Source organism: Sarcophilus harrisii, chromosome 2, assembly GCF_902635505.1.
Source record: "Sarcophilus harrisii chromosome 2, mSarHar1.11, whole genome shotgun sequence".
Classification (NCBI taxonomy): domain Eukaryota; kingdom Metazoa; phylum Chordata; class Mammalia; order Dasyuromorphia; family Dasyuridae; genus Sarcophilus; species Sarcophilus harrisii.
In genome coordinates, this window is record NC_045427.1 from 322,931,213 (window position 1) to 322,944,629 (window position 13,417).

The 13,417-nt window shown below is 38.6% G+C and overlaps 1 protein-coding gene across 1 annotated transcript in view; it reads left to right on the plus strand.

Annotated features, from left to right (window-relative positions):
* The window catches only part of FNTB (farnesyltransferase, CAAX box, beta), a 76,345-nt gene extending 75,487 nt beyond the window's left edge, over window positions 1–858 (plus strand). The window contains exon 12 of the mRNA XM_031952721.1: window positions 558–858. Within this exon, the coding sequence (XP_031808581.1) occupies window positions 558–683 (126 nt within the window). The 3' untranslated portion in view covers window positions 684–858. The remainder of the gene's footprint in view (window positions 1–557) is intronic.
* Window positions 859–13,417: the final 12,559 nt, after the last annotated feature.

Here is a 13,417-nt window from a genome sequence, read left to right on the forward strand (position 1 = left end):
AGTAGCAAAATTCAGATATATAAAATGAGCCTAGAGATCTGTATGAAATCTGCATAAATTGCATATTCCTAGAAAGATTTCCTTCCTGTAAGTGGTTTTTAAGATTAGAATTCCATTGCTGCTTTTAATATTTCCATTTTTAAAAATTGATGCCTCTTTAATTATCTATTCTTATTGACTTCAGTTACTTATACTGGCCAGAATGAAGTTAAATGCATTGAATTATTGAATTGGGAACATAGGCTCATAGCAACATAGATTTGTAGCTGGTAGGGAGCACAGAAGCCATCTGATCCAACCTTCTCATTTTATAAATGAGGAAAGTGAGGTCCAGAGTGGTACTTTAAGCATTAAGGCAGGGTTCCTGAGAGACAATGGTAAGCTGATATTAGGAGAAAATTTACCTAGAATGGCACCCTGCTCTAGACCTGATTGTTCAGCTTTTATATTGGAGGGAGAGAATAGAAAAATATTAATATGGACTAGGATCCCTACAAAAGAAAGTATTAACTGTTTTTTTTTTTTTTTTTTTTTTTTTTTGCCTATTCTTTTTGCAGCAACCTACTCACCCTGTATACAATATCGCACCAGACAAGGTGGTCCAGGCTGTCATGTATTTCCTACAGAAACCCATCCCATGTGTAGAGGAGGAGGTAGCAGTAACTTCTGCTGCCACTGACTAAAAGGCACTGTGTCCCCTCCAGCCACCACTTCGATATCCACTTTCTCAGTACACAGCATATCCACAGTGTACACAGTGCTGTATAAAGCCTTAGCTACCATGGAGCTATATTTTTTCCCCTTTATTAAAACACACAGAAATATGTCTGTGTGTGTGTCTGTGTGTGTGTGTATACACATGCATGAGTTTGTACATACACATACATACCTACACACACACACACACACACACACACACACACACACACATACCACAGTGGTCCCAGGTTTGAAGAACACTGTTTTTTGTCATTGTTCTTCTTATGCCTAGGAGGCCAGGCAGACCAAAAACCAACTGGCCCATGTGAAATCACTAATCAGCTTTGGCCTAGTTATGATGTGCTTGGGGAACACTGCATGCTGAGAAGGAAGTGGTTGCCTTCCTGTTAGCTTTCCAAGCCTGGACAATTGTATTTAAACTAATAATGTATGTGAGTATTTTAGCATCAATTGCTGCTGTTTCTGCTTGCACTCCACTGTAAATTTGCCAGGAGAGATGCCCTTCCAGGAGTAGCAGATAAGCCCATCTGAAGCCATGGGACCACTAAAGGTCCTTTTAAGATGTTTTCTCCAAAGGACATTGGTAGGGACTCAGTCAATACACCCACCTGCTGCCCTAAATCTCATGAGAAGGTAGATGTGGTGGGAAGTCCTGTGTAGTTTTTTTTTTCCCCCTGTGGCTAGTGGAGATTGAATCCTTCTTTGCTAGTATGGGAGACTGGAGAATTTCAGGTCCCTCCCAAAGGCCACAGTTACACTGATAGGACTTTATTCATTCTTGGGTGCTATATACTGGACGTTGGAGACCAGTGAAGTGTGAGAAATGAGCCTCCAGCTTAAATTTGCACAGCAAGAGAAAATAGATCCCCATGTCTCACATCCTCCATCATTTCCTTTAAAACAAACAACTTTGCATCCATTAGGGAGGACTTGCATTAGGGAAAGATAGCTGGAGCCTGTGATCACCCTTTGCCCCTTCAAACTCCAGCCTCTCAAGAAGATCCAAGGACATGCCCCCCACTTCACCCCCATCTGTTAACACTACTAAGGCTTTCACTTTAAAATTTGATCCAGGATTCTTGAATATCCTGCCTATTATTGGGTCAAAGAAATGAGGTTAAGCCTCAGGATGGAACAGCTCTTATATAGGCAGTTAAATGAGTAAAACTTGTCATGCAGAGAGCTCATGCTGAGGGGAGGGTTTTGGCCAAACCAAGCTCTGACACCCGCCATACCGAGGATCTCCTCCATTTAGTCACCTCATTCAAGGCTGCCTCCTGACTTGGAAACCCATTTGCTGCTGCAGTTGAAGTGGAACTCATCATTATTGACCTGGACTTTGCCCAAACAGCGATGGACCATGGTGGGGGTGGCTCAGAAATGCAGAATTAGGAATTTCTGCTGTCAAACTGACCATTTTCCACTTCTCATATCCTGTTGCTTTTGCTTATTGGGCTACTATGTATTACCTCCTTTAGATAATAAAATAGTAACTTTTTTTTTATTATGATGGTGTCTTTTTGGCTTCTGCCAAAGTAGTAATTCAAGTTATTGGATCTTGCTTCATCAGCATATATTTTCTGTTATATACAAAGTGAGAGAGAGCCTGTCCTTGTGGCCTAAAAGACCCGAGTTCAAATCCTGTGGCATACTGGCTTTGCTGGCCTGGGCAAATCACTTAAGATCATGGTGCCCTAGGCAACTTTTTTTTTTTAATTTAACAAATTTATTTTTTGTTTTTTATTTTTATTAAAGCCTTTTATTTATAAAACATATGCATGGGTAATTTTTCAATATTGACCCTTGCAAAGCCTTCAGTTCCAAATTACTCCCCTCTTTACTCCCACCCCCTCCCCTAGATGGCAGGTAATCCAATATATGTTAAATATGTTAAATCCAATATATGTATACATATATATGTATAATATACATATACAGTTAAATTGCTGCACAAGAAAAATTGGATTAAGAAGGAAGAAAAAAAAAACATTGGGAAAGAAAACAAAATGCAAGCAAACAACAGAAAGAGTGAGAATGCTATGTTGTGGTCCACATTCAGTTCCCATGGTTCTCTCTCTGGGTGTAGATGGCTCTCTTCATCACTGAACAAGTGGAATTGAATCATCTCATTGTTGAAGAGAGCCACATCCATCAGATTTGATCATCTTATTGTTTTGTTGTTAAGCAACTCTTAAGACTATAAATTGCAGATAAGTTGGTGGAAGAGGTTTTCTCATCTTAAAATTCCATAGAGTACTAAAATCACAAGTCCAGGGCATCTCCTTATATTTCTAACAGGATGGAGAATATAAATACGTAAGAAGATAAAATCCTTGCTTTGAGGAATTTTGGCTGGGAAGGCAGAACATAAATGTGAAAAGTTAGGTACAATAATATTTCTAAACAACAAATATTTGAGGCCAAAGTTCCTTTTTGTAAGGTTACATCTGGGCAGGGAAGAGGGATTAGAGAGTTTTGCAGAAGACATTTCTGAGGAGGTGTCCGCAGCAGCTCCAGGCAAGAAACAAGAGGACTGTTTGGTGCAGGCTTCTTGTGCCTGGCTGAGGAGAGGGCTCCCACAACCACAACACTGGAATATGGAAGAGACTGGGGCCCACGTACCATGGAATGGGAGGACCTCTGACTGAGAGAGCTAGGAGCCTGGGGAAGAAAGAAAAGGAAAAATTTGTCCCATGAGATTAGGCAGGGAGCAGTTCTGATTCCAATCTTTGGGACACTTACATACACAACTACCAGTTACCTGCTTTTTGATAATAGGATGTTGGGCCATATCTCTGTCTAGAAGGAGGCTATAACAGGAGACAACAGTGGAAAGGAAAGAGCACTGGATAATGGGTTTGACTTCTGGGATCAAGTCGCATTTCGTCCACTTAGGCGAGTAACAGTCTTTCTGGCTGAGCCTTAGTTCCTTCTGTCCAGAACTGCTCACTGGAGGATTTCGGAATCCTGATCACAAGTGAGGAGTGAAGGGGCAGAACTCACAGTGATGGTCAAACAGGAGTCCATTTATTCAAAATTCTCTCAGCCTTATATACCCTAATACACTTACATAACTATAGCACACTGGGCATGCGGGGCCACATAAACTTGCTGTTGTGTGCAGATGTCTCCTTGCCACTTAGTGTAACTACTTTAATTACAAATGCAGGTTGCAGGCCCCCTCAATTCTCAGAAAGGCTGAGATGCCCCCGGGGGCATGGGGAGCCAAACCAGATGCGGCAGCAGGGTTCCACTGGATAAAAGGGAACCTCATCCAGGATACCCCACTATGTGCAGCCCCCCACTCCATCGGTGAAAGGAGAGCAATACATGCTCTAGCTATGGGGGATTGTTGTGAGGACTAAAATTAGTCCTCACTAACGTGGTTGTGTTTGCCAGACCTTGTACTATGGAAGTTTCAGCTTACTAGCGGTGTTGAAGCAGAAGCTTTGAATGAAAAAAGGTGGCTCCAGTGGGTAGTTCATTTGTTGATGAGACTTTGTAGAGGAATTAAGAACTGAATTATCTTGGGGTATTTTAATAGAGAGGAGGGGATAATGTTTTGGAGTCCTAATAAAACTTTTCTCATGGGAACTGCAATAGGACCTACTCTCTTTACTGTCCTGTTCTAGATGGGAACTAACCAGGTTTCCCAGTTTGTTTACATGATAAGCTCACTGAGGTCAGGAACTTGGTCACTTGTATTTGTATTCCAAGCTTGTGGCATAGTGGGAATTTGCACATGGTGGGAATTTAAAAACGCTTGTTGTTTGGGGTCAAGAACTATTAGATAATTCTTTTGCAAAAAGACCCCGACTCCCAAATAATAGAGAATTGCTGCTCACTCAGTGCCCAGTTAAATCCCAAACTTCCACCTGATAAAGGTAACATGAAATGAAAATGAAAATACGCTTCTTTCACTTACTGCTTTTTGTATTTTAAAAGTTCCGTTGTGCTGGTCTTCCCTGCCATGTCCCTAACCTGAATCTGTTGACTCTGTGAAAGATCATTCTCTTTATTTTTACCGTGTCCCACTACTTAGTTGGTTCTTGGTTGGTAGCCAATCCAACTTGAAATGGATTGATTTGAAGTATTAACAAAGTCAATTAAATGGCTGTTTAACTTGCTGTGTTCCTGTGACTGATTTGATTTGGGCAAAATAGCTTCAATTCCTACCTTTCTCTGAGTCGTCTGTAGAACTCTGAGGAAGTTGTATCACTTCTAGATTACCCTCAGAGGATCACATTCACTTTTTAGAGAGCCACATGTCTGATTCAATCCAGTACTTCTTTCTAGAGCCAGTTCCTGCCTCAGTATTTATTCTAGAGCTCTTTATTATTAATGATGGTAGAGAGGTTGTCAATGAAGAGAAATTCAATTTGATCCGACTCCAATTTTCACTTCCAAATTTCAACCTGATTCATTCTTCCCCTTTTGCTAATTACCAGTATACCCACTATAATTGTTCATTTACCTATTATTGTCTTGATTTGATATCCCATTAAAAAGCAACATTTTGTTTTCCCTGTTGAATATACCCCAAACTTCACTGATGTTGTTTAGTTGATTCAGAGAGATTTCTTACCTATTTCCAAAAATCATGTTCCCATAAGAGTTTCTCAAGATGGGTTCAGCTGAATAAACTTTCTAAGATTAGTGGTTCCAAAATATCATTTGCTTAATCTTGCAGATATGGAAAATGTCAGTAATGGGGTATATGAATAACTGAATGAATATCTAATCCAACTTTAGTATTTCCATGGAAGATCTTGCAAAAGGTTTTCTCCTTTTCTCCCCTTTCCTCCACCTTCTCCAAAAAGGCTACAATTAAGCATGGACATATTTGTATTTATGTACACACATATGTACATAAATATCTATCTATATAACATATTCATATACATCTATGTAAGGCTTATTATGCTTGTTTGTCCTATTTTTCTGGAAGTGAATAACATCCTTCATAAGTCAAAGTCTTTCCATATTTTGCTAAATCTACCAATTCATTTCCTACAGCATAGCAATATTCCAACCTTATCTAGTTCTTTTATATACTATCTAGTTCTTTTAAATAGTCTAGAATAATAAGATGGCTGACATATAGTGTAGTTTCTCCATTTTTCTCTTTTGATTAAATCTATTTTAGTTTTAAATTTGTCTGACATCAATGGTTACTACCTGCTTTTTTTTTTCCCTAATAAATTCTATTCCTCATTTATGTTTATTTCCTGTCCCTACTGATTCCTCTGCTTCATTTCTGCCCATTACCTTGCCTTGCTATTACTTAGCCTTTCTCCATTTTTACCTTTTCCCCTTATTTCCTCCCCTTTTTATCCCAATATTATTAATCTGCACACCTTATACCATTTCTGTTAATCTATACACCCTTCTATACTCTTATCTTATTCCTTCTCCCGCATTTATTTTTAGAAGACTTTTATCCCCATCTCGATATATATGTATTGTTCCTTCTTTAACCCATTTCCAATGTGAGTAGGATTCCAGAACTACCAGTCCTTCTCCCTCCCCTCTAATTCTTCAGTGTCAATTCTTGCTTTAGCATCTCATTCATATTACATAATTATTTTACCTTTTCCTTCATGGTTTTGCTTTTTAGAATCACATCATATTCAGCACTCCCAATTTTTCTTTGAAACTACCCAATTACTGATGAGAATCTTAGATATATGCTTTGCATTTTCATGTGTGAAACACGAAAAGTTTCTTCTTATTGAGTCCTTTGAAATTAGTCTTTGATATTCATCTTATATTTATTTCTCTTGGATCTTTTATGTCCAAGTTCAGATCTTTTTGCAACAAAATCCTGAAAATCTGGCAATTCATTGAATGTCCTTTTTCCTCCCCCCCACCCCAATTCTCCATTCAGAATTATGTTTAACTTTGCTGGGTATGGTATTTTCAATCAGAACCCTAGTTCTTTGGCTCTTTGATATATAGTGTTCCAAGACCTGCAATCTTTTAATGTAGCTGCTGCTAGATCTTCTGTAATTCTAATTGTGATTCTGTCATATTTAAATTACTTTGTTTTTGTTGCTCATATTTTCTCTTTTATCTGTGGTTCAGAATTTGGCAATGATGTTCCTATAGGTTTTTCTCATAGCATTTCTTTCAGGTAATGATCAATCAATTTTTTTCTATTTCTACCTTGTTATTCTTACTTGTTAGTTGAGTCATTCATTTAAGACTGTGCTGATCACTGTGCTAAGTCTTAGAAGAGATATGAAATTTAGATAACATAATAACTCCTCATGGAATTTGTCCAGTGGGGCTAAGAAGATGACTACAACATATATCAAATTATGAAAGAATTTGAGTTGTAAAAGTGATATGCATAACTATGCTTAAGCATATGCATTTACATAATGTAGCTAGTTATATGTATTCCTTATGAGGTCCACATCTGATGCCAAACTTGGCATGGAAGTGACACTAAGTTCTTTTTATTTATGTGTTTATTGTTATTTTTTTTCTTGCTTTTATAAAATTTATTTTATTGCCAAAACAAAACAAAACAAAAGAAAACTTTTCATGTGCCCAGCAGAACTCAGGGAGGATTCAAAATATATAACATCAAATTATCAGTTCAAGGAAGGATATATGTATTAGTTGAAGAAAGTGCCCATCTTTTCTTTACTTCCTTGTAAATTGTTCTCTGCTGCATACTTTTTTTACTTTATTCCCCCCCTCCCCTTATCTCCTCTCCACCCCCAAGCAGGTTACAATTAAGAAAGGATATATTAATGTTTACATTTGTAGATATATACATACACACATACATACACATAGCTTTCCTATCCCTGCTGACCCTTTGCTTTAATGCTTCTCCTTAACTTGCTTTGCTATTACTTAAACTCCCCCTACCCATGGGTTTCTCTCTTGTCTTCTCTCACCCTTTGCCTCCCTGACCACTCATTCTCCCCCCCTCATTTCTTTATAGATTTTGGAGGGTGCTTTCCCCTTCATGGTATTTATGTAGTGTTCCCTATTTAATCCACTCCTTATATGGCTAAGTTTTCAGAACTATGAGCTCTTCTCCCCCTCTAATGCCTCTGTGTCTATACTTCCTCTGCATCTCATTTGTATAACACAATTACTATTTTTACCTTAACTCTGCCCCAGTCTTTCTTTTAAGCTACCCTATAGTTGATATAAATCTTAAACATATGGTATACATTTCCCATGTTTAAAAAAAAGCATAAATAATTTGTTCATGTTGAGTTCCTTGAAATTGATCTTTGATATTGACTCTTATATGTTAAATTTTCTCTTAAGTTTGGGGTTGGTTGATAGTCTTGAAAATCTGCAAATCTATTGAATGTCCATTTTTTCCTCATTTAACATTATAGATGATTTTGTTGGATATAATATTTTTGCCATAGGCCTAGTTCTTTTGATTGTTAGTAGATATGATTCCAGGACCTGTGGTCTTTTATTATGGCTGTTGATAAGTACTGTATAATTCTAATTATAGCCCCAGTGTATTTGAATTTTTTTTCTTGTTTCTCACAAATTTTTCTATCTCTACTTTCCCCTTATGTTCTTGTTCTATCACTCCAGGACAATTTTCTTGGATTATTTCTTGCATTGTTGTGTCAGGTTTCTTTTTTTGTTCACAACTTTCTTACATTTTCTCTTTTTGATCTGTCCTTTTTCTTATATTCCACATTCTGTTCTGTTTTTTCATTCTTTAAAATCTATTTAGTTATTTTGCTTCTCCTTGCCCAATTCTAATTTTCAAACAGTTATTTTCATTTTTGAGACTATCTCCTTTTCTAGTTGGTTCACTTTTTTTTCATAATCTTCTTGCTTTTCTTGGATAGTTTTTATTTTTTATTTTTTCCTCAATGTCTCTCATTTGATTTTTAAATTCTTTTATGAGTTCTTCTATAAACCCTCTCTGGAAGAGAGTTATTTCACATTACTCTTTGGAGGAGAAGCTTGTTTTTACTTCAGTGTCCTTGTTCCCATAAGTAAATTTCTATGTTGGGTTATTTCTTTGTCTTTTTTTTTTTTTTTTTTTTTTTAATAACAGGTATTAGTGTAAACACCTCTGAGGTACCTCAAGCTTCTCTTCTGCTCTCTCCTCTGACCAGGAACCCTAAACCAAGAGCTCCCCCCTCCAGCAAGTAAGTGCCCACAGCCAGCAGCGTCCCTGCCCTTCTGCTTCTGCACTCACCGAGTGCTTGGTTCTTCTCCACCAGGGCCTATCTCGCAGCACAGCTGAAATTCCCTGTCTCCCCAAACTCCGACTCCCAACTCCCCAAGCTGTCCAGAAGGGGAAAGTTTTTTTGGTTTGACCGAGGCTCCAGCCAAACACGGCTATCTATCCTCAGGGCTCCCCATTCTTTCTGTAGCGCTAGCCTGGAGGTGTTTGCACTTTACACAGGCTAATCTCCCCTCCTGTCTGTCTTCAGATTTTCTTGGGTGGTATTAGGAGGCCCTGGTTCTGTCCCAGGACTTCTTGATTTTTCATGAATCTGTGTTCGTCCTGGGCAGCAAATTTGTTCTATTTATATGAGGGAAATCTGGGGAGTTTGAAATGTACCAGCCTACTACTCCACCATCTTCCCAGAATCCTCCCCAACACTGAGTTCTAAAAGTCTGTGCCTTAGAGGTTCTGGAAGGTCTTGGTAAGATAAGGGTTTTGTTTTTTTGTTTTTTGTTTTTTTTTTTTTTTTGGTAATAAGCCTAGTGATTGATAGTCTGTTAGCTAAGGGCCAGCCTACCTAAGGTCAGAGATTGAATGGATAGAATACTGAACCTAGAATGTCTGTTAACTGTGTAAGCCTGGGAACATGGCTTAACCTATTGTAGTTTCATTATCTATAAAATGTGCTAACATCTATCTCTGGGAAAATGGGTTACTTATAAAATATTGTTGCTGTGATAATGGTGGTGGTGGTGGTGGTGCTCGTTACAAAATGCTGGCCACCTGGAAATAATTTTTTTTTTTACCAAGCCCTTAGATTTTAGGGTCAGAAAAGAACATTAGATGAAAGAACTGTTATGACTTTGGACAATAATAAGAAAGAAGCAGAGCTGAGGTTCAAATCTAAGTTTTCCAGCTCTTTCCATTGTATCAAGTTTTTCAGCACATCAACTTATGAAGACTTCAAGGAAGGGTTGCAATCTATATCGTTCAGCAAATACCCTTACAGGAAATCTTTTAAGTCTTAAAACAAATGTGTCTGTGTCCGTGTGAATCTATGCATGTCCTCCCCTTGCTCTTTTTCATGAGCTGAAGCTTTCAAACTGACATTTGTACTCACACTGCACGTCATACATTGTTTGAGCTACTGCAAATGTTAAAATCATTTTTTTTCTGGTGTTGGATGAGCAACAGAACTGAGTAAATGCTAACTTGGATGCCTTTCTGAGTAGCTTAGAGTTATCTCTGGTTTGAGGATTATATTCCCTGATACATTCATTACACATGTAAATTAGTAGTATATGTAGCTGTATTATTTCTGGCTGAATACTCCGTAGTTTTGATTTGAAGCTGCTGGCCACTGCCCTTTCTTTAACCCTTAAGCTGACACTGTTTGCTCCTCGTGCTGATGACATGGAGAGGTATTAGGCAATGGAAGCCTCAAGCACTTAGAAGGAGCAAGATTACCTTCGTCATGAGTGACATACCTGTGGGTAAGAAATTGCATTGTTTGTGGAGGTTTGTGGTAGGCTAGGCATAGAACTTTGTATTTTGAATTGGCGACTTATTTCCCCATGCTACTGCCAACTCATGCACTTTGAGTTTACTGTCATAAAACTAGTTTTCATTTGAATTGCAGATAAACTTTTTTTTTAAAAAATTTTTTTGTAGAGGGACTAAAGTTCTTAAGAAGGCTTTTACAAATGTGCTGGAGAAAGGGCAGTGGGGTTTACTAGATTTTAGTCTGGAGACCTGGGCTCCAGAAAGTCTTACTACTTACTGGCTGGATGACCTTTGGCAAATCATAACATTCTATTACCTTGCTGCCCTTTAAGGAGGGGATTCTTGCTGTTGAAGGAAAAGTTTTAGAGGTTGTCATTCAATCCTCAACTTTTGCCTCTTCTGTATTAGAAAAAAGCAGTAGTTGAGAGTGTTGTGTAGTATTATCTTGCCCAAAGGGGACACTTGATTCACTATCCCCAAAGTGAATATTCTCTAAAAAACAATCCCAGACACAGACCGGACTGAAGTCATACAAGACTAGTAGCCTGGATCGTCGCTACTGCTGGGCGGAGGCGAGAACAAGCTAGGCCGGTTAGAGTTGGTCTTCCCCTGCCTTCCTCCACAGACAGTCACGCATCTGTGCTGGGGGAGAGTGTGGGTGCAAGCACAGGCAAGGTGACTCGCCTGCCCTTGGAGGGCCACGGGGCTCTGCCCCAGAAGCGCACCCGCCAAGCAGCCTCTGTGCCAGAAGTCAGAGGAGTCAGCCAAGAGAAGCAGGGGCACCTTCAAAGAATGGAGAGGCAGTGCAAATGTAGAAGCAAGCCCACAGTCCCTCGGCACCTGGCAGTGCTTCATATGTAATCAGTGCTCTGTCTATGTTGGCTTTTGTTTTTAAGGGGAAGAAATCCCTTCATGGCACTTAAGTCCATTGAAAACAGGTCTGAGTTTAAGATCCTGTACCATCAGTTACTGATAATTTTATACTTTCTTAAGAGTGTGTGTCTTATGTTCCTTTCTCCTGGGGACTTAAAGAGAATTTAACCATCATATCACTATACGGGGAAGGAGAGGGAGGGAGACAAATGAGATTAGCTCAACTTTTCATAGAAATCCATTTTGAAAAGTTGTCAGAATGCTATGGCAGTCAAGAGCTGGAAATGAAGCTTCCTGATGAAGCCACTTAACCTAGTTATTGGATTTGGAATGAAAAGATTCCCTTAATTTTTTCTTAGTATTCTGACTCCACTTTATGTTTGTGCAACATGTTTAGCATTTTATCAGTGGTATTTCTATTGATGTTTTGCGGGAGGCCACTCTCATTCTTCCCAACCTCACAACAGAGTACTGCAGTGGGCAAGAAGGCATGATATGTCCACAGTAACAAAGCAGGTCGGTGCAAATTTAAGACCTCAGACTCAGAGCGACATTTCACTGAGTGTAATATTGACTGGCTAATCTACCCTGAATGAAGAATAAGAATCCCTGAGGGTATAGAGACCATATTTATTCCTGGATGCTCGCAGTAGGTGATAGGCCTTCAAACTTTGTTGAGATGCTTGTTAGTTGGTTTGGGCAAGGACTTCAACAACCTCCTTTGCCAGATTATGCTTTCTTATGACTACTCTACACTACTGTAGTTAAATCTTGGCTAATCAGAATACTAGGGTAAGGGAGCAATGACAAGTAGACCAATAGAAAAAACAGAACACTAATTCAACTCTGATTAAGGAATAAGTTAGCATTTTTTTGTGGCTAATCTAAATCTAAAACATATGAATGAAGTGAAAAAGCATGTGTCTAAGGTCACATATGCCAAGGGCTGTATTAAATACCACGGATACAAATAGAAAATCAAGACAGTCTCAAGAAAATTATATTGTAATTGGGGAAGACAATGCACAAAGAGTTTGAACTTAGATTAGGTTGATATTAAATGGAAATATTTTAGGCAGATAAAAGTAGTAGAGACAATGGAGCAAGGCCTAGAGGATCTTGGGGAGTAATGGTAGGGTAGGACTGGGATATCTCCTGCAGAGGTAGAGAAGTAGGAATCAGCACTGTTGACAGGGTTCCTGATGGGATCTTGGCAGTGGGGAAACATGTTGAAGGGGAAGTGTAATATAATTTAAAGTATAACGGGGTCATTCTTCAGAGATTCAGAACAGAAAAAAGTGATAGTGGGGGATAAGGGGGATAAGGGATAGGGAAAGAAAATCATCATTCTAGACATGGATTTTTACGGAACAAGTTTTTCAAGAAATCAAGTTTAATGTGTGCTAATCCTAGCTACATATTCTTAATAGGTTTAAACGTACAAAAAAGCACAAGTATTAGTTAATCATTTTAATTGAGTTATAGTTAGAAATTTAGTACTTGGTCCACAATGGGTCATAAGTTTTGTTGTTGTTATAAGACAGAAGTCTTTGCTCCTTTTTGGCTTGTACAGCTGTTTTCTAGTAAATAAACTTTTTAGGAGATATGTTGTCTCTTCATGGTGCAGAGACAGCATGTTCCTTCTACCAAGAATGTCAACATCCAATTCCCTAAGAAGCTGCATCCTGGTAACCAACTGGAGAGCACCAATTTTCCTAGTAAGTGAGAGCCAGTCACATCTGCATCCCTACAGTACATCTGCATCCTTGCTCTGCATAAAATCATTTGATACTTTCCCTTTCAGCTAGTTATTTCAGAAAGAGATAAAGTTGGAAGAGTCTTCAGATTTCTCTCTCCCTTTATAGGCCTGACTAACTCCCTTGGTGTTTTGGTTGCACAGCTAAAGCTTTTTCATTATTTCCTCATAAGCAGCATGAAAAAAAAAAAAACAACAGTTCAAGGAATGTCAATATTTCATTCTTTCACTCATCTCAGAAGTTAAGACTACTCAGAAACAAGGTTAAACACAGCTAAATCTCCATTGTTCTCTGAAAGCTCTCCATTCATTAGCTGAGAGAATGTTTCTGGCTGTTACTAGGGCTAAGTCATCCTGTAAATAAATCCTGTTGAGTAGTAATGGATCTCAGGCTG